This window comes from Chrysemys picta, chromosome 22, assembly GCF_011386835.1.
Source record: "Chrysemys picta bellii isolate R12L10 chromosome 22, ASM1138683v2, whole genome shotgun sequence".
Taxonomy (NCBI): Eukaryota; Metazoa; Chordata; order Testudines; family Emydidae; genus Chrysemys; species Chrysemys picta.
In genome coordinates, this window is record NC_088812.1 from 5,735,401 (window position 1) to 5,755,457 (window position 20,057).

Below are 20,057 nucleotides of genomic sequence, written 5' to 3' on the forward strand. Positions count from 1 at the left end.
TCTGTGCCCCGAGCCCAGCTCTGCTGTGAATCCCCCAGTGCTGCACCCACCCTGCTCCGTCTGCTCATCCCAAGCCCTGCAGCCGGCTAAGCTGCGCTGGGATCCTTCCCCTCACGCTGGCCAGAGGGACAGCTCCCAGAGGAGCCCCAGACACCGGGCAGCTAAAGGATCCAGGAGCCCCCGTAGGCAGGTCACAATCTGGGTCATGGGAGGCAGCTCAGGATCCAAAGTAGCCTCGGGCCCGACTCCGCTCTCAGTCAATCCAGAGCAGAGCCGGGCAGGAATTTCCCAAGGACCCATTTTTTGCCAGAAAATGCCGATTCGGTTCAGAGGAATGTTTGGTTTTACTCAGGAAAAAATTGCCCGGGGGGGTGGGGGGAAGGTGAAATAATTTTGAAAACGAAAAATTCCCATTTTTCGGTTCAAAGTGAGGTTTTGATTTGAAACTGATGCTAATGAGAGTAATGATGACAGCAACAAAAAGGATAAAAATTGGGTGAGAGCGAAAACGTTTCACTTGAAGCGACGCCCGGCTCCGGCGACTCTGCCTGTCTGTGCCGGGGGCACCCTGGGGAGCCAAGGCCCCTGTGCAGCCGAGGGCAGCTTGTTGCCAGGCGGTGGATGGTGTCGGAGCTGTTTGCCAGGCGCCCAGGGATGAAAATCAGCGAATGGGGCATGTGAAAGGAGTCGATTGCACTGTGTGTGTGTGTCGGGGGGGAGCCGCTCTGCACTGGCTGACCCTGCCCAGCTGTTCCCGCCCCTGCAGGCACCACCGAGGACTGTAACAACCATATGAAATGCCCAGCAAACGCCAAGTGTACGAACAACACCCACTGCACCTGCCTGGATGGACACCGACCAAGGGGGAATCGCTACTTCACCAACCAAACGGAGATCTGTGACGGTAACGGGGCTCCCACGTTGTCCTGGGGGGGCTGGGACAGAGCAGGGCATTAAGGGACAGAGCAGCCAACTCCACTGACTCCAGGGCCTGTTGGGGGGGCTCAGCCTGGCTGGGGAATGGGGGGGCAGCAGCACGGGTGAGCGCCGCCCTCCTGGGGATCGAACCGGGGCCTCCAGAGTGAGCAGCAGGAGTGGCTGCAGCAGGAGCCAGGAGCGTTGGGCTCTGTGGATTGGGCACAGGGTGGGGGGGCCCATCACACTGACCCGTCTGAACCCCAGCCTGGGCCCTAGTCAGCCCCTGGGTGTCCTGGGGCAGAGCGGCCCCATAGATCCCTGCCCAGACGAGCAGAATGGGACAGCCCTGGCTATACTCCCCCCCTCCCCCTCCCGCACCCCACAGGGATCCAAGGAAGGAGGGGGCAGAGGGAGGCAACTTGTCACCTGCCCCAACACACAGGGAGCCTGAAGCCCAAGGAAGATGTCTCCCCACCGCCCCCTCACATGGGGGATCTGGGTGTTTGTGGGGCCAAACCTCCCCCCCCCCCCCCCGTACCTGGGACAGGATGTTCGGGGGGACTGTTTCCAACATTCCAGCAGCAGAAATGGGTAACTGAGACTCTGGCACTTAATCACTAACCACTCAGTGCTCCGGTCGCCTGGGTCCCATCCCTCACCTCAGTGCAGGGAGTGGAGGGAGGGGCACGGTGATACGGTGAAAATCTCCCTGCCAGGGCTGTACAGAGCGTCCCCTCTTGCATTACAGATATTAACGAGTGTCAGGGTCCGAGCCTGGCAGACTGCGGACTCAATGCAAAGTGCATCAACATGGCTGGGAGTTACTACTGCACCTGCAGCGATGGCTATGAGCCCAGCTCTGGGAAAGCCAACTTCATGCACGCGAGTGAGAACACCTGCCAGGGTGAGCTCTCCCCTGGCCCCCAACTGCTGAGACCTGCCCCCTGCACACACAAATGCTCGTTCCAGGCCTGGCGCTGCACCGGGGCTGCTGCCAGATTTGGAAGTGGCCCGAGGCCGTCAGCGAAGCTGTGATGAGACCTGACCCTGGCCTGCTCCTGCAGAGCATGGGGCCAGGCTCACCCCTCTGCCCAGTGCTTGGACAGGGAATAAACCCTTGCGGTGAGAAACAGACCAATAGAGCAAACTCCTTGTGCTGCAGAGATGCGCTGGGGAGAGGGGAGGGGACGCTTGCTGGCCCCAGCATGCAGCATCTGACCTTCTAGTGCCCCGCTGAGCCTGGGAAGTGGCTCCGGGAACAGCTCTGGAAATTGGGCAAAAGCATTTTTGACTTTGCCCCCGGTCCCCTATTGCTTGAGCTTCCGCTGGGGGCAGGCAGCCATGCTCTGCTCTGGCCTCTAGGGGGTGCAGCTGCTTGTTCAAGGGACCCTCCCACTGCCCCAAGCTCCCTGCGTGGGCAGTGCTGTGAGGGGGCATGTGCTGTGACTGGCATTGCCAGCCCAGCCCCAGGCTTCCCTGAGGCACCCCGAGTTCCAGCAGTCTGGTGCGGGGACATGGGGTTGGCGTTCGTCGGCTCCATGTGCTGACCCGGCTCTGGGCGGGTTAGCTGCCCTGCAGACCTCCATCGATGTGCCCAGACAGCCCACAGAGTCGAATCCATAGTGAAGGCCCTCGGCCGGGTTTATTGCCAATGAAGCCCAGTGCCAGCGCCCATAGATGCCACAGGGATATTACCACATGGCTGCCTCCGACAATGAACCCCAACAGTTACAGACTGAGACAAACCATCTGGGATAAACAACTTATGTACCGCCTTGCGTGTTTCATAACATGCTTGTTCCCCCCCCCCCCCCTCCACGTGCCTTTCTCCTGCTGCTTCAGACAAAACATCCCTTATTCACCCCCTGGCTTTTACTTTACTCCTGATGCTTCAGACAAAACATTCCCCATCCGTCAAACCATCTTATCGTGCGCTAGGAAGGGGGATCTTATAGTGGAATGTGGTTACACAGTCACTGTGTTTTGGCAATGATGGCAATACCGGTGCCGAGTTCATGCACTGGACGGTGAACTTGCAGTCAACCCTCTGCTTTGTGACAGGATGTGACGGTTGGTGCCTGGGGGGGGGGGGCACACTGAGATTACTCCATCTCAGAAAACTGCAGAGTGGGGCCGACAATCCCCCAAACAGCTGGTTAGTTCTTATACTTATGTAACCCTTCTGCCAGGCAGAGTTGACAGCAATAAGGGCCGGGGTCAGTACATAGGGGTTCCCTTTCAACAATACAATGCAAAACTGGCTTGAGTTCGCACCCAGTGACCTGGGAAAATTACACACACACTGCTGGGTGCCTCAAAGAGGCAATACTTCCCCTCTCACGAGCACAGAGTCTCGGTGTAGCTAAAATCTTTAATAACAGGAGGTACACAAATCAGCATTAAATTGAGAAACACCACAACTAGGGTTCATAAACACAAACCATGAATCAGACAACCCGTCCCAAGCAGATTGGGCCGTGTCCTTTCCCTTTGGTTCTTGAGTCCAGCAACCCAAAAGTCACCTCTCCCACAGTCTCTGTCCTTGGCCAGTGCAGCCCAGAGTTCAGAAGTTCATGTGCAGAGTTTACCTCCCAGGCTGGGTGGAAGGTACGGGGGCACCTTACATGCTCCGTTATTTGGGTTGACGGCTGATTGCCACGATTCTCCGTGGGGGTCTTCATCGCCATCCACGCCTTTCCACCAGCCGCCAAGCTGGCCGCTCAACTCCACCGGCCATCCTGCAACCTATCTACCAATATGTCTTGGCCTGTGATTGTTAAGCTCCCAGGGGACTGGTCACCTGGGTGACATCACCCAGCTCAGCACAGGTGCGTGATACAGGAACGTCTCCCTGCCAGGACTGTACAGAACATCCCCTCTTGTGTTCCAGACATTGACAAGTGCCAGGGCAACGCAAAATGTACCAATGTGCCCGGGAATTACTTCTGCAACTGCATCGATGGCTCAAAGTCCAGCTATGGGAAAGCCAAGTTCACCCACGCGAGTGAGAACACCTGCCAAGGTGAGCTCTCCCCTGTCCGCCTTCTGCTGAGAGTCCCCCCAGCCACACACACAAATGCTCTTTGCAGGCCTAGCGCTGCACCCTGGCCTCGGCCCCTACCTCGGGGGCTAGGAATAGGGCAGATGCAGGATGCCTAAAGAAGCTCCACACCAGCTGGGGTGGCCCCTTTACCAGGGTGGGGGATTTTCCAGTGGCCGTTCCCAGGGCCGGCTCCAGGCACCAGCTTAACAAGCAGGTGCTTGGGGCGGCCAAGGGAGAGGGGCGGCACCTGCGGCAATTCGGGGGCGGCAGCTCCCTCACTCCCTCTAGGGGAGTGTGTGCCAACTTCACACACACGAGTGAGAACACCTGCCAGGGTGAGCTCTCCCCTGACCCCTACTTGCTGACACCCCCACCACACGTGCCCATTCCCAGGAAGGGGCCGCACCGGGGCTGCTGCCGGCTTTGGCAGCTGAACCTCGCTGGCACCAGCACACCGCATCTGCACTACCAGTGTCCCCCTGAGCATGGGAAGGGGCCTTGTGTATGAACCATTGAAATAGGACAGTGCTCTCTGCCCCCTATGGGTCCTGGTAAGGAGGGAATAGCCACAGCACAGTGTGCCCAAGCCACGCCCCTGATGCTCGACCACGGGTCCTGTGGGCCAGGGAATAGCCACTGCACACTGTACCCCAGACACGTCCCAATACTCCCCCGTGGGTCCTGGGAGGCAGGGAACAGCTACAGTGCTGGGCATCCCAGCCTCGGCCCCTACATCAGTGGCTAAGAGCAGGATGGGTACAGGACCCCTAGAGCAGCTCCACATCAGCTGGGATGGCCCCTCTTGCAGGGTGGGGGATTCCCGAGTGGCCGTTCTGGTGCCAGAGCAGCCTAGTGCCGCCTGAGTGTAGCTGAGAATCAGGCCTGTGATTATTAAGCTGCTCGGGGCCCAGTTGCCTGGGGCCTATCACTCTGCTCAGCGTGGGGCCTGGAGCGGGGGTGATATGGGGAACGAATCCCTGCCAGGCCTGTACAGAGCATCTCATCTTGTGCTGCAGATATTGACGAGTGTCTGGGACTCACTGGAGTAAACTGCGGACCCCACACAAACTGCATCAATGTGGCTGGGAGTTACTACTGCACCTGCATCGATGGCTACGAGCTCAGCTCTGGGAAAGCCAAATTCACGAACGTGAGATGGGACACCTGCCAAGGTGAGTTCTCCCCTGGCCCCCACCTGCTGAGACCCCCCGCCCGCCCCCCCCACCCCTCCGCACACACAAATGCTAGTTCCAGGCCTGGCACTGCACCGGGGCTGTTGCCAGATTTGGCAATGGCCCAAGGCTGTCAACGAGGCTGTGATGAGACCTGACCCTGGCCTGCTCCCGCAGAGCATGGGGCCAGGCTCACCCCTCTGCCCGGTGCTTGGACAGGGAATAAACCCTTGGGGTTAGAAACAGACCTATAGAGCAAACTCCTTGTGTTGCAGAGATGCGCTGGGGAGAGGGGAGGGGACGCTTGCTGGCCCCAGCATGCAGCATCTGACCTTCTAGTGCCCCGCTGAGCCTGGGAAGTGGCTCCAGGAACGGCTCTGGAAATTGGGCAAAAGCATTTTTGAATTCAACCCCGGTCCCCTATTGCTTGAGCTTCCACTAGGGCAGGCAGCCATGCTCTCCTCTGGCCTCTAGGGGGTGCAGCTGCTAGTTCAAGGGACCCTCCCACTGCCCCAAGCTCCCTGCATGGGCAGTGCTGTGAGGGGGCATGTGCTGTGACTGGCATTGCCAGCCCAACCCAGTTCCAGCAGTCTGGTGCGGGGACATGGGGTTGGCGTTCGTCGGCTCCATGTGCTGACCCGGCTCTGGGCGGGACAGCTGCCCTGCGGACCTCCATCGCTGTGCCCAGACAGCCCACAGAGTCGAATCCGTAGTGAAGGCCCTCGGCCGGGTTTATTGCCAATGAAGCCCAGTGCTAGCGCCCATAGCTGCCACAGGGATATTACCACATGGCTGCCTCTGACAATGAACCCCAACAGTTACAAACTGAGACAAACCATCTGGGATAAACAACTTATGTACCACCTTGTGTGTTTCACAACATGCTTGTTACCCCCCCACCCCACCCCTTGTGCCTTTCTCCTGCTGCTTCAGACAAAACTTCCCTTATTCACCCCCTGGCTTTTACTTTACTCCTGATGCTTCAGACAAAACATTCCCCACCCATCAAACCATCTTATCGTGCTCTAGGCAGGGGGATCTTGTGCTGGAATGTGGTTACACAGTCACTGTGTTTTGGCAATGATGGCAATACCGGTGCCGAGTTCATGCACTGGACGGTGAACTTGCAGGCAACCCTCTGCTTTGTGACTGGATGTGACTGTTGGTGCCTGGGGGGCCACACTGAGATTGCTCCATCAGGTCAAACTGCAGAGTGGGGCCGACAATCCCCCAAACTGCTGGTTAGTTCTGATACTTATGTAACCCTTCTGCCAGGCAGAGTTGACAGCAACAAGGGCCGGGGTCAATACATAGGGGTTCCCTTTCAACAATACAATGCAAAACTGGCTTGAGTTCGCACCCAGTGACCTGGGAAAATTACACACACACTGCTGGGTGCCTCAAAGAGGCAATACTTCCCCTCTCACGAGCACAGAGGCTCGGTGTGGCTAAAATCTTTAATAACAGAAGGTACACAACTCAGCATTAAATGGGAAAACATCACAACTAGGGTTCATAAACACAAACCATGCATCAGACAACCCATCCCCAAGCAGATTGGGCCATGCCCTTTCCCTTTGGTTCTTGAGTCCAGCAACCCAAAAGTCACCTTTCCCACAGTCTCTGCCCTTGGCCAGTGCAGCCCAGAGTTCAGAAGTTCATGTGCAGAGTTTACCTCCCAGGCTGGGTGGAAGGTACGGGGGCACCTTACATGCTCTGTTATTTGGGTTGACGGCTGATTGCCAAGCCTCTCCTTGGCGTTCTGCTGCAGACTTCATCGCCAACCACACCTTTCCACCAGCCGCCCAGCTGGCCGCTCAACTCCACCAGCCATCCTGAAACCTATCTACCAATATGTCTTCAGGCGCTCCCCACTCCCTTAACTCAGCTCTTAGGGATTTCAGCTTTTAATAGGGGAGCTTCAGTGCTGGTTCACTCAGAATCACTAACCCAAAGTAGGCCTCAGTGATTTCAGCTCTGCAGTATGTAACAAGACTCCTAATAGATCCAAAATTATACAGTGGAGCGGTTAAAGTACTGTTCAGGACCCTCAGAGCACCCACACTACCAAGCACAAATACCCATCCTCCCTCAATTCACTGGGTTTTGGAACCCATGTCCCTTGCCTAGCGAGTGCTACATTTTGAGGGCAAGTCCCTCAGTCATACAGTGCCAAGTACAGTTCTACTGTCCTTCATTCACATAACCAGGGTAACAACCCTTTATTACTCCTGCCCCAATACAAAGAGACTGGGGATCCCAGAGCAGCCAAAGTGACCATTTGGGCAGGCAGTCCCATCGTGCTAGGCAGGGTGGGGGTGCCCATGCAAAGGAGATCAGCCCTGACGTCCTTTTCCACAGCTCACCACCAGATGTCAGGGGAGAGCTCATTCTGACTCTGCTGACACTTCGATTCACCAAGCCAGCAACAAAACAGCTGCTCCGATACCGTGCTGCTCACCCAGAAGCCAGAAACACAGCGCCCGGCTACATTCTAGCGTGGCTTTAAAGGGAGAATTTGGGTCATTTAGCCGGCAAGTTGCTTAACCCTTTCTGGCTCAGTGTCCCAAAGGGGCTGACTTTTGCTCAGAGCATCACTTTTGCTGACTTTGTTTCGAGCCTTGTACCAGGCCCCTGCTCCAGGCTCTCTCTGCTCCAGCTCCATGTCACTCCCCCAGGGCAGCGCTGGGAGGGGTATGTGCTGGGACTGGCATTGCCAGCCCAGTCCCAGGCTTCCCTGAGACACCCTGGCTTCCAGCGGCATGGTGCAGGGACACATGGGCTGGCCAGCTCTGCGTCGCTCCCCCAGGGCAGGGAGTTTATCCAGGGCACAGACCAAGAAATCTCTCTGGGCTCACAGTCCAGTGGATTTGGAGACCCCTTTGTGTTGGTGAAGCTGGCACATGCACCAATGCCAGGGGCGGCTCTACGTTTTTTGTCGCCCCAAGCAAGGCAGTCAGGCGGCCTTCGGCAGCATGTCTGTGGGCGGTCTGCTGGTCACGCAGATTTGGCGGCATTTCTGCGGGTGATCTGCCAGTCCCGCGCCTTTGGCGTGCCCACCACCGAAATGCCCCCGAAGCCGCGGGACCGGCAGACCTCACGCAGTCATGCCGCCAAAGGCAGCCTGACTGCCACCCTCACAGCGACCGGCAGACAGCCCCCCATCGGCTTGCTGCCCCAGGCATGCACTTGCTGCGCTGGTGCCGGGAGCTGCCCCTGACCAATGCAAATCCCCTGGCAGGAGATACCCACATGCTGGAGTCTCCACCGGGGGACGCTGGAAGGTGCCAGCTGCTAAATCGCTTTGAGCTGGTCCCTGTCTGTGCTCCCTGAGCCCCCCGAGTCAGCAAAGCACATGCTTGGCTCCAGCCCTGCCCAGCTACGCACTTAACTCGGCTCCAGTGGGTCTCAAGTGCATGGCTGAGCTCGTGACGACAATCCCAGGCACTAAAAAAATCAGATTCGCTTAGAAAATCACGAGCTTTAGAAAGACCAATGAGCCAGGGGCAGTGTGTGGATTGAATTGAATTGAAAAGGGGCAAATTCAAAGCAGACACAGGGAAATACTCCACCACCCAGGGCAGCAGTAGCCTCTGGAACTCACTGCTACCGCGGCCTGGAGGCTGTGAATGTCGAGTTTTAAAGAGGGACTGGTTGTTTCTATGGGGAACGACAATGCCTGGAGCTGTGCTAGTTAATGGACAATAATTCTGGGAGGGAGGGAAAAGCTCCCACTTCTGTGCTTAGCCCCCTAGCCTGCAAGCAATTCCAGGAAAGCCCCTTGCAGATGTAAAGTGAGAGCTTGTGATGCTAACACAGTTTTCAATACACCATATTCTCGAGTGGCCGTTCCGCTGCCAGAGCAGCCAAGTGTAGCCTGAGTGTAGCTGAGAATCGGGCCTGTGGTTGTTAAGCTCCCAGGGGACTGGTCACCTCGGTGACATCACCCAGCTCAGCACAGGTGCGTGATACAGGAACATCTCCCTGCCAGGACTGTACAGAACATCCCCTCTTGTGTTCCAGACATTGACAAGTGCCAGGGCAACGCAAAATGTACCAATGTGCCCGGGAATTACTTCTGCAACTGCATCGATGGCTCAAAGTCCAGCTATGGGAAAGCCAAGTTCACCCACGCGAGTGAGAACACCTGCCAAGGTGAGCTCTCCCCTGTCCGCCTTCTGCTGAGAGTCCCCCCCAGCCACACACACAAATGCTCTTTCCAGGCCTAGCGCTGCACCCTGGCCTCGGCCCCTACCTCAGGGGCTAGGAATAGGGTGGATGCAGGATGCCTAAAGAAGCTCCACACCAGCTGGGGTGGACTCTTTACCAGGGTGGGGGATTTTCCAGTGGCCGTTCCCAGGGCCGGCTCCAGGCACCAGCTTAACAAGCAGGTGCTTGGGGCGGCCAAGGGAGAGGGGCGGCACCTGCAGCAATTCGGGGGCGGCAGGTCCCTCACTCCCTCTAGGGGAGTGTGTGCCAACTTCACACACACGAGTGAGAACACCTGCCAGGGTGAGCTCTCCCCTGGCCCCCAATTGCTGACACCCCCACCACACGTGCCCATTCCCAGGAAGGGGCCGCACCGGGGCTGCTGCCGGATTGGCAGCTGAACCTCGCTGGCACCAGCACACCGCATCTGCACTACTAGTGTCCCCCTGAGCATGGGAAGGGGCCTTGTGTATGAACCATTAAAATAGGACAGTGCTCTCTGCCCCCTATGGGCCCTGGTAAGGAGGGAATAGCCACAGCACAGTGTGCCCAAGCCACGCCCCTGATGCTCGACCACGGGTCCTGTGGGCCAGGGAATAGCCACTGCACACTGTACCCCAAACACATCCCGATACTCCCCCGTGGGTCCTGGGGGGCAGGGAATAGCTACAGTGCTGGGCATTCCGGCCTCGGCCCCTACATCAGTGGCTAAGATGGCTAAGATCAGGATGGGTACAGGACCCCTAGAGCAGCTCCACACCAGCTGGGATGGCCCCTCTTGCAGGGCAGGGGATTCTCAAGTGGCCGTTCCGGTGCCAGAGCAGCCTAGTGCCGCCTGAGTGTAGCTGAGAATCAGGCCTGTGATTGTTAAACTGCTGGGGGCCCGGTCGCCTGGGTCCTATCACCCAGCTCAGTGCAGGTGGGTGATACAGGAAGGTCTCCCTGCCAGGACTGTACAGAACATCCCCTCTTGTGTTGCAGATATTGACGAGTGTCAGGGCCCGGCAGACTGCGGACCCCACGCAAACTGCATTAATGTGCCTGGGAGTTACTCCTGCACCTGCATCGATGGCTACAAGTCCAGCTCTGGGAAAGCCACCTTCACGCACGCGAGTGGGGACACCTGCCAGGGTGAGCTCTCCCCTGACCCCCACCTGCTGCGAAACCCCCTCACACACACAAATGTTCCTTCCAGCCCTGGCACTGCTCCGGGGCTGCTGCCGGCTTTAGCAATGGCATGAGGCCGTCAGCGAGGCTGTGATGAGATGTGACCGGCACCTGCTATTGAAGAGCAAGGGGCCGAGCTCACCCCTGTACCGGGGGGTTCTATGGGGATAAACAGACCCACAGAGCAAACTCCTTGTGCTGCAGAGATGGGCTGGGGAGAGAGGAGGGGACTCTCTCTGGCTCTAGCATGCAGCATCTGGGCTGCTAGTGTCCCCCTGAGCTGGGAAGGGACCTCGTGTCTGGGCCATGGAAATAGCACAGTGCGCTCTGCCCCCTATGGGCCCTGGGGAGGAGAGAATAGCCACAGCACAGTGTGCCCCAGCCACACCCCGATCCTCCCCCATGGGCCCTGGGGGGCAGGGAATAGCTGCAGTGCTGGGCACCCCAGCCTCGGCCTCTACCTCCGGGGCTAGGAGCAGGGTGGGGGCAGGACCCCTACAGCAGCTCCACACCAGCTGGGGTGGCCCCTTTTGCAGGGCAGAGGAATCTCAAGTGGCCGTTTTGCTGCCAGAGCAGCCTAGTGCCGCCTGAGCATAGCTGAGTATTATGCCTGTGATACTTAAGCTGCCAGGGGCCGGGTCGCAATCGACTCATCACTCATCTCAGTACAGGTGGGTGATACAGGAATGTCTCACTACCAGGACTGTACAGAACATCCCCTCTTGTGTTGCAGATATTGACGAGTGTCAGGGCCCGGCAGACTGTGGACCCCACGCAAACTGCATCAATGTGCCCGGGAGTTACTCCTGCACCTGCATCGATGGCTACAAGTCCAGCTCTGGGAAAGCCACCTTCACGCACGCGAGTGGGGACACCTGCCAGGGTGAGCTCTCCCCTGACCCCCACCTGCTGCGAAACCCCCTCACACACACAAATGCTCGTTCCAGGCCGGGTGCTGCAGCGAGCCTTTTCTCAGCTTTGTCAGTGGCCTGAGGCCATCAGTGAAACTGTGATGAGACGTGACCCTCGCATGCACCCACAGAGAATTGGGCCAGGCTCACTCCTTTGCCCGGCGCTTGGATGGGGAATAAACAGACCCATGGAGCAAACTCCTTGTGCTGCAGTGATTCGCTCGGGAGAAGGGAGGGGACCCTCGGTGGCCCCAGCTCGCAGCACCTAGACTACTAGTGTCCCCCTAAGCCTGTGAAGGGGACTCGTGTGTGGGCCGTGGAAATAGCACAGTGCGCTCTGCCCCCTATGGGCCCTGGGGAGGAGAGAATAGCCAAAGCACAGTGTGCTACTGCCACACCCCCAGTCCTCCCCCATGGGTCCTGGGGGGCAGGAAATAGCTGCAATACTGTGAACCCCATCCATACCCCAAATCTTCTCCATTTGGGTTCTACAGTGCAGGGAATAGGTGCATTACTGGGCACCCTGGCCCTGGCCCCTACATCAGGGGCTAGGAGCAGGGTGGGGGCAGGGCCCCTACAGCAGCTCCACACCAGCTGGGGTGGCCCCTTTTGCAGGGTGGGGGATTCTCGAGTGGCCGTTCCGCTGCCAGAGCAGCCTAGTGCCACCTGAGTGTAGCTGAGAATCAGGCCTGTGATAGTTAAGCTGCCAGGGGCCCGGTCGCCTGGGTCCCATCACCCAGCTCAGTGCAGGTGGGTGATACAGGAACATCTCCCTGCCAGGACTGTACAGAGCGTCCCCTCTTGTGTTGCAGATATTGACGAGTGTCAGGGCCCGAGCCCGGCAGACTGCGGACCCCACGCAAACTGCACCAACGTGCCTGGGAATTACTACTGCACCTGCATTGATGGCTACGAGCTCAGCTCTGGGAAAGCCAAATTCACGCACGCGAGTGAGAACACCTGCCAGGGTGAGCGCTCCCCTGACCCCCACCTGCTGAGTCCCCCCCTCGCACACACAAATGCTCGTTCCAGGCCTGGCATTGCGCTGCGGCTGCTGCCGGCTTTCGCAGTGATCACCTCTCATCAGCGAGGCTGTGATGTGAGGTGATCCTCGCCTGCTCCTGAAGAACAAGGGCTGGGCTCACCCCTGTTCCCGGTGCTTCCGTGCGGAATAAACAGACCCACGGAGCAAATTCCTTGTGCTGCAGTGATATGCTGGGGAGAGGAGAGGGGAACCTTCTCTGGCCCCAGCACGCAGCATCTGGGCTGCTAGTGTCCCCCTGAGCCTGGGACATGGTCTCGTGTATGGGTCTTGGAAATAGCACAGTGCGCTCTGCCCCCTATGGGTCCTGGTGAGGAGGGAATACAGCCACAGCACAGTGTGCCCCTGCCACAGAACCGATCGTCCCCCATGGGTCCTGGGGGGCAGGGAATAGCTGCAGTGCTGGGCACCTGAGCCTCGGCCTCTTCATCCATATCTAGGAGCAGGGTGGGTGCAGGACCCCTACAGCAGCTCCACACTACCTGGGGCGGCCCCAGGGCCTGTGCAAAGATATTTTGTGCCGTAGGCAAAACTTCCACCTTGCACTCCCCTTCCCCAGCTGCATCAACTGAAAACGAAAAAAATGAATTTTTCTTCCTATCAGTTCTTTTTCTTGTTCACTATTAAAAGTAAAGGATAGAGAATACATGTCACTTACTAACCATGAGTCACTATTTGAATTTCAACGACCGTTGGACATAAACATTGATTAAGAGATCAAGATGACATTTCCTTAAAATTAAGCAATGTTGATTGTAATCGGAAATACACCTTTTTAGTTACGTATACTTCCTCCCTTCATTCTTTCATATCAAAATCTACTACATTTTATTCTACCTCTAGAATATCCAATTCTTGTTATTAATAACATTTATAAAATTCGAATGGCGGATACTCCATCATACAACAACCGGCAATATCAATATGGCAAATTTCAACCACCTACACACGCATATTCGCACATGAGAAACATATACACTCAAATACTTCACACACACACACAATTGTCACAAAGTGTTAGCGAAATGATGAAGCAGCAATTGCCAGAGTCTTAGATCTGAAACAACTCCACAAAAATAGTTAGCCTCAGTCGACAACCTCCGAAAACTAGTAAACGTAGCATTATAAACAGCCTGTCAGAACGGGTAATGGCTGAGCGCGATGAGAAAAATGATGTCTTTGCCACGTTGTACCGTAATGAAGCAATATGTTTCTGCCCGCAATGCAGAGCTGGCGTGGGCTACAGCTGTAATGTACGAGAGAAGAACGACAAGTTAAACGCGGGGCCTGGGAAAGGTGATAAGTAGAAAGTCTCCCTGCCAGGACTGTACAGTGCATCCCCTCTTGTGTTGCAGATATTGACGAGTGTCAGGGCCCGAACCCGGCAGACTGTGGACCCCACGCAAACTGCACCAACGTGCCTGGGAATTACTCCTGCACCTGCATCAATGGCTACAAGCCCACATCTGGGAAAGCCAACTTCACCCACGCGAGTGAGAACACCTGCCAGGGTGAGCTCTCCCCTGGCCCCACATGCTGAGACCCCCCTCGCACACACAAATGCTCGTTTCAGGCCTGGTGCTACACCGGGACTTTTTCCGGCTTTGGCAGTGGCCTGAGACCATTAGAGAAGGTGTGATGAGATGTGACCCTCACCTGCTCCTGTGGAACATGGGGACGAGCTCATCCTTGTGCCCGGCGCTTAGATGGTTTATAAACAGACAGACAGAGTGAACTCCTTGTGCTGCAGTACTGAACTGAGGAGAGGGGACGGGACCCTCACTAACCCCAGCATGTATAATCTGAGCTCCTAGTATCCCCCTGAGTCTGAGAAGGGGCCTTGTATATGAAACATGGAAATAGCACAGTGCGCTCTGCCCCATATGGGTCCTGGTGAGTTGAGAATAGCCACAACCATGCCCCCAATTTTCCCCTTGCATCCTGGTAGCGGGGAATAGCCACAGCACAGTGTGCCCTTGCCACGCCCCTGCTCCTCCCGCATGGCTCCTGGGAGGCAGGGAATAGCTGCAGTGCTGGGCACCCTGGCCTTGGCCCTACTCAGGGGCTATTAGCATAATAGGTGAAAGACCCCGACAGCAGCTCCACACCAGCTGGGGTGGCCCTTTTGTAGGGCAGGGGATTCTCATGTGGCCGTTCTGCTGCCAGAGCAGCCCAGTACTGCCTGAGTGTAGCTGAGAATCAGGCCTGTGATGGCTAAGATCCCAGGGGCCCGGTTGCCTGGGTTCCATCACCCAGCTCAGTACAGGTGGGTGATACAGGAACGTCTCCCTGCCAGGACTGTACAGAACATCCCCTCTTGTGTTGCAGATATTGACGAGTGTCAGGGCCTGAGCCCAGCAGAGTGCGGACCCCACGCAAACTGCACCAATGTGCCTGGGAATTACTCCTGCACCTGCATCGATGGCTACAAGTCCAGCTCTGGGAAAGCCAACTTCACACACGCGAGTGAGAACACCTGCCAGGGTGAGCTCTCCCCTGGCCCCCACCTTTTGTGACCCCCACCACACACACAAATGCTCGTTCCACGCGTGGCGCTGCACCGGGGCTTTTCCCGGCTTTGGCATTGGCCTGAGGCATCAGTGAAGCTGTAATGAGACGTGACCCTCGCCTGCTCCTGCAGAGCATGGGGCCAGGATCACCCCGTACCCGACGCTTGGATGGGGAATAAACAGACCCACGGAGCAAATTCCTTGTGCTGAAGTCATGTGCCGGGGAATGGGGAAGGGACCTTGGCTGGCCCCAGCATCCAACTTTTGGGCTGCTAGTGTGCCCCTGAGCCTGGGAAGGGGCCCCGTGTCTGGGCCATGGAAATAGCTCAGTGCGCTCTGCCCCCTATGGGCCCTGGTGAGGAGAGAATAGCCACAGCACAGTGTGCCCCAGACACTCCCCGATCCTCCCCCATGGGCCCTGGGGGGCAGGGAATAGCTGCAGTGCTGGCAGCCTGGCCTCGGGCCCTACATCCGTAGTTAGGAGCCGGGTGGGGGCAGGATGCCTATAACAGCTCCACTCCAGCTGAGGTGGCCCCTTTTGCAGGGTGGGGGATTCTCGAGTGGCCGTTCCGCTGCCAGAGCAGCCTAGTGCCGCCTGAGTGTAGCTGAGAATCGGGCCTGTGATTATTAAGCTGCTCGGGGCCCAGTTGCCTGGGGCCTATCACTCTGCTCAGCGTGGGGCCTGGAGCGGGGGTGATATGGGGAACGTCTCCCTGCCAGGCCTGTACAGAGCATCTCATCTTGTGCTGCAGATATTGACGAGTGTCTGGGACTCGCTGGAGTAAACTGCGGACCCCACACAATCTGCATCAATGTGGCTGGGAGTTACTACTGCACCTGCAGTGATGGCTACGAGCCCAGTTCTGGGAAAGCCAACTTCAGGCACGCGAGTGAGAACACCTGCCAGGGTGAGCTCTCCCCTCACCCCACCTGCTGAGACCCCCCCTCGCACCCACAAATGCTCGTTCCAGGCCTGGGCTGCACCGGTGCTGCTACCGGTTTTGGCAGTGGCCCGGGGCCTTCAGCGAGGCTGTGATGAGACGTGACCCTCGCCTGCTCCCACAGAGCATGGGGCCGGACTCACCCCTGTGTCCGGCACTTCGATGGGGAATAAACAGACCCACGGAGCAAATTCCTTGTGCTGCAGTGATGCGCTGGGGAGAGGGGAGGGGACCCTCGCTGGCTCCAGCACGCAGCATCTCCACTACTAATGTCCCTCTGAGCCTTGCAAGGGGCCTCGTGTATGAACCATGGAAATAGCACAGTGTGCTCTGCCCCTATGGGCGCAGGTGAGGAGAGAATAGCCACAGCACCGTGTGCCCCAACCACACCACGAATCCAATCCCCTTGGTCCTGGGGGGCAGGGAATAGCAGCAGTGCTGGGCACCCCGGCCCCGGCCTCGGCCCCTACATGAGTGGCTAAGAGCAGGATCAGGAAAGGACACCGACAGCAGCTCCACACCAGCTGGGGTGGCCCCTTTTGCAGGGTGGGGGATTCTCGAGTGGCCGTTCCGCTGCCAGAGCAGCCTAGTGTCGCCTGAGCGTAGCTGGGAATCAGGCCTGTGATTGTTAAGCTGCCAGGGGCCCGGTCACCTGGGTCCCATCTCCCAGCTCAGTACAGGTGGGTGATAGGGTTACCATATGTCCGGATTTTCCCGGACATGTCCGGCTTTTGGGGGCTCAAATCCCCATCCGGGGGGAAATCCCCAAAAGCCGGGCATGTCCGGGAAAATTGGGAGGCTCGGCCGGGGCCTCTTTGTCTGGGGCCGGGGCCGGTGCGGGGCCGGGGTCGCGGGGCCGGGGGCATGGTGCCGGGCCGGGCGCATGGTGCCGGGCCGGGAGCCGGGCCGGGCGCATGGTGCCGGGCCGGGAGCCGGGCCGGGTGCTCGGTGCCGGGCCGGGGGCCAGGCTGGGCCAGGGTCGCAGTGCCGGGCCGGGCTGGGCGCGGAGCCGGGGGGCCGGGCCCGTGGAGCCGGGGGGCCGAGCCCGCGGGGCCGGGAGCCGGGCCGGGGAGCCGGGAGCCGGGCCGGGGAGCCGGGAGCCGGGAGCCGGGCCCGCGGGGCCGGGCCGGGGTCGGGGAGCTGGGAGCCGGGCCGGGGTCGGGGAGCCGGGCCCGCGGGGCTGGGAGCCGGGCCGGGGTCGGGGAGCCGGGAGCCGGGCCCACGGGGTCGCAGGGCTGGGAGCCGGGGGGTGCGCCGGGCCACCGGGGGTGGTCGGTCGGGGCCGGCACCCCAGGGCCCGAGCCGAACCAGGCTGGAGCCGCCGGGGGGCCAGCCTGGGCCGCGCCTCCTCCTCCCCCCCCGCCGCCCCCCTTACCTGCTTCAGGCTTCCCGCGAATTAAATGTTCGCTGGAAGCAGGGGAGGGGGCAGAGACTTTGGGAGGGGGCGGAGTTGGGGCGGGGCTGGGCTGGGGGCGGGGCTGGGCTGGGGGGCGGGGGCGGGACCCCGGGGAGTGTCCTCCATTTGGAGGCACAAAATATGGTAACCCTAGTGGGTGATACAGGAACGTCTCCCTGCCAGGACTGTACAGAACATCCCCTCTTGTGCTGCAGATATTGACGAGTGTCAGGGCCCGAGCCCGGCAGACTGCGGACCCCACGCAAACTGCACCAATGTGCCTGGGAATTACTCCTGCACCTGCATTGACGGCTACGAGTCCAGCTCTGGGAAAGCCAAATTCACACACACGAGTGAGAACACCTGCCAGGGTGAGCTCTCCCCTGGGCCCCACCTGCTGAGACCCCCCCGCACAGAGAAATGCTCGTTCCAGGCCTGGCGCTGCACAGGGGCTGCTACCGGCTTTGGCAGTGGCCTGAGGCCATCAGCGAGGCTGTGATGAGATGTGACCCTCACGTGGTACTGTAGAGCATGGGGCCGGGCTCACCCCTGTGTCTGGCACTTGGATGGGTGTCATGGACTCACAGACCGTGCCCATGTTTGGCCCCGTGCGGTCCCTGAGGGGTGCCCCATTCAGTGTGACAGCCCTTCTCGGGGGTCCACTCTCTCTCTCGGGGTTAAGCCCCACGACCTCCTGGAGCCGCACCTCTCTGAGCCTTAGCACACCTGTTTCTCGCCATGGGCCCCTTCAGGGCGTCCACTTGCTCTGGACCCCCCAGACCAACCGAAGGGGTTGATGCAACCCTGTTGTGTAGACCAGAGTGACTCCCAGCCGGCGTAAAAGAGGAGGGTTTATTGAGAGTTGAACACAGCACAGGAAACTCTCAGGGCCTCAGGCCTGGCCTCCCTCAGCCCAGCACATCCCAGTCTCCCTGCATCCAGGTGGGCTCTGCCTGATCCCCCTCTCCAGTCTCCGAGCCCCACTGCTTCCCAGCTCGGCATCCGGCCCCAGGCCCTGGCTCTGTCCATTGTCTTCTCTCCAGGTAAACAGGGTCGTAAACCGGGGCCTCCTCTCCCGCTTCTGTCCTCTGGCTGGAACCGGCTGGTCAGGTCACTGGGTCCTCCCTCTGCAGCCCATTGTCCGCCCACTGGCCAGAACCGGCTGCAACTCCCGAGCTGGGTCTCCGGGTCGGGGGTCTCAGGTCACCGGTAGCTGGGGTGTCCATCCTCCAGGCCATTGGCTGGGGTCCAAGTTCCCTCTCCGGACCTATGTAACAACAAACTCCGTCTCCCCTCCCCTCGTTAAACCAGTAACACCCAGGGAAACTGAGTCCCACCCCCTCCACATGCAAACCATTGAAACCCCACTGAAAACAGGAAAAAAACAAGAAAATCCCCCACTTTGTCACAATGGGGAATAAACAGACCCACAGAGTAAACTCCTTGGGCTGCAGTGATGTGCTGGGGAGAGAGGAGGAGACCCTCGCTGGCCCCAGCATGCAGCATCTGGGCTGCTAGTGGCCCCCTGAGCCTGGGATGGGGCCTTGTGTCTGGGCCATGGAAATAGCACAGTGTGCTCTGCCCCCTCTGGGCCCTGGGGAGGAGAGAATAGCCACAGCACAGTGTGTCCCAGACACACCCCTAATCTTCCCACTTTGGGTCCTGGGCAGGAAATAGCTGAAGTACATTGCAGCATTATGACACCCCAAAGTTTCCCCTTTTGGTCCTCGGGGGCAGGGAATAGCTGCAGTGCTGGGCACCCCGACCTCAGCCCCTACATGGGTGCAGGACCCCTACAGCAGCTCCATACCAGCTGGGGTGGCCCCTTTTGCATGGTGGGGGATTGTCCAGTGGCCGTTCCGCTGCCAGAGCAGCCTAGTGCCGCCTGAGCGTAGCTGAGAATTAGTCTTGTAATTGTTAAGCTGCCAGGGGCCCAGTCTCCTTGGTCCCATCACCCAGCTCAGTGCGGGGGCTGGGGCATTTGATACAGGAACGTCTCTCTGGCAGGACTGTACAGAGCGTCCCCTTTTGTGTTGCAGATATTGACGAGTGTCAGGGCCTGAGCCCGGCAGACTGCGGACCCCACGCAAACTGCACCAATGTGCCTGGGAGTTACTCCTGCAGCTGCATCAATGGCTACGAATCCAGCCCCGGGAAAGCCAACTTCACGCACGCGAGTGAGAACACCTGCCAGGGTGAGCTCTCCCCTGACCCCACCTGCTGAGACCCCCCACCACACACACACAAATGCTCGTTCCAGGCCTGGCACCGCACCAGGGCTGCTGCCGGCTTTGGCAGTGGCCTGAGGCCGCCAGCGAGGCTGTGATGAGATGTGAACCTACCCTGCTCCCGCAGAGCATGGGGCCGGGCTCACCCCTGTGCCCGGCGCTTATATGGGCAATAAACAGACGCATGCAGCAAACTCCTTGTGCTGCAAGTGATGCGCTGGGCAGATGGGCAGGGATCCTCGCTGGCCCCAGAACACAGGATCTGGGCTGCTAGTGTCCCCTGAACCTGGGAAGGGGCCTCGTGTATGAAGCATGGAAATAGCACAGTGTGCTCTGCTCCTATTGACCCTGGTGAGGCAAGAATAGCCACAGCACAGTGCGCCCCAGCCATGCCCCCGATCTTCCCCCATGGGTCCTGAGGGGACAGGGAATAGCTGAAGTACTGGGCATCCCGGCCTCGGCCCTACATCAGGGGCTAGGAGCAGGATGGGTGAAGGACCCCTACAGCAGTTCTACACCA

The 20,057-nt window shown here is 58.8% G+C and overlaps 1 protein-coding gene across 1 annotated transcript in view; it reads left to right on the forward strand.

Moving 5' to 3' along the window:
• The window catches only part of LOC101932503 (adhesion G protein-coupled receptor E2-like), a 62,379-nt gene that overhangs the window by 23,584 nt on the left and 18,738 nt on the right, over positions 1-20,057 (forward strand). The window contains exons 3-16 of the mRNA XM_065576465.1: positions 767-904; positions 1,667-1,822; positions 3,809-3,940; positions 4,978-5,133; positions 8,139-8,333; positions 9,157-9,288; positions 10,324-10,473; positions 11,243-11,392; positions 12,233-12,388; positions 13,818-13,973; positions 14,791-14,946; positions 15,725-15,880; positions 17,525-17,680; positions 19,349-19,504. Coding sequence (XP_065432537.1) covers positions 767-904; positions 1,667-1,822; positions 3,809-3,940; positions 4,978-5,133; positions 8,139-8,333; positions 9,157-9,288; positions 10,324-10,473; positions 11,243-11,392; positions 12,233-12,388; positions 13,818-13,973; positions 14,791-14,946; positions 15,725-15,880; positions 17,525-17,680; positions 19,349-19,504 — 2,145 coding nt within the window. The remainder of the gene's footprint in view (positions 1-766; positions 905-1,666; positions 1,823-3,808; positions 3,941-4,977; positions 5,134-8,138; positions 8,334-9,156; positions 9,289-10,323; positions 10,474-11,242; positions 11,393-12,232; positions 12,389-13,817; positions 13,974-14,790; positions 14,947-15,724; positions 15,881-17,524; positions 17,681-19,348; positions 19,505-20,057) is intronic.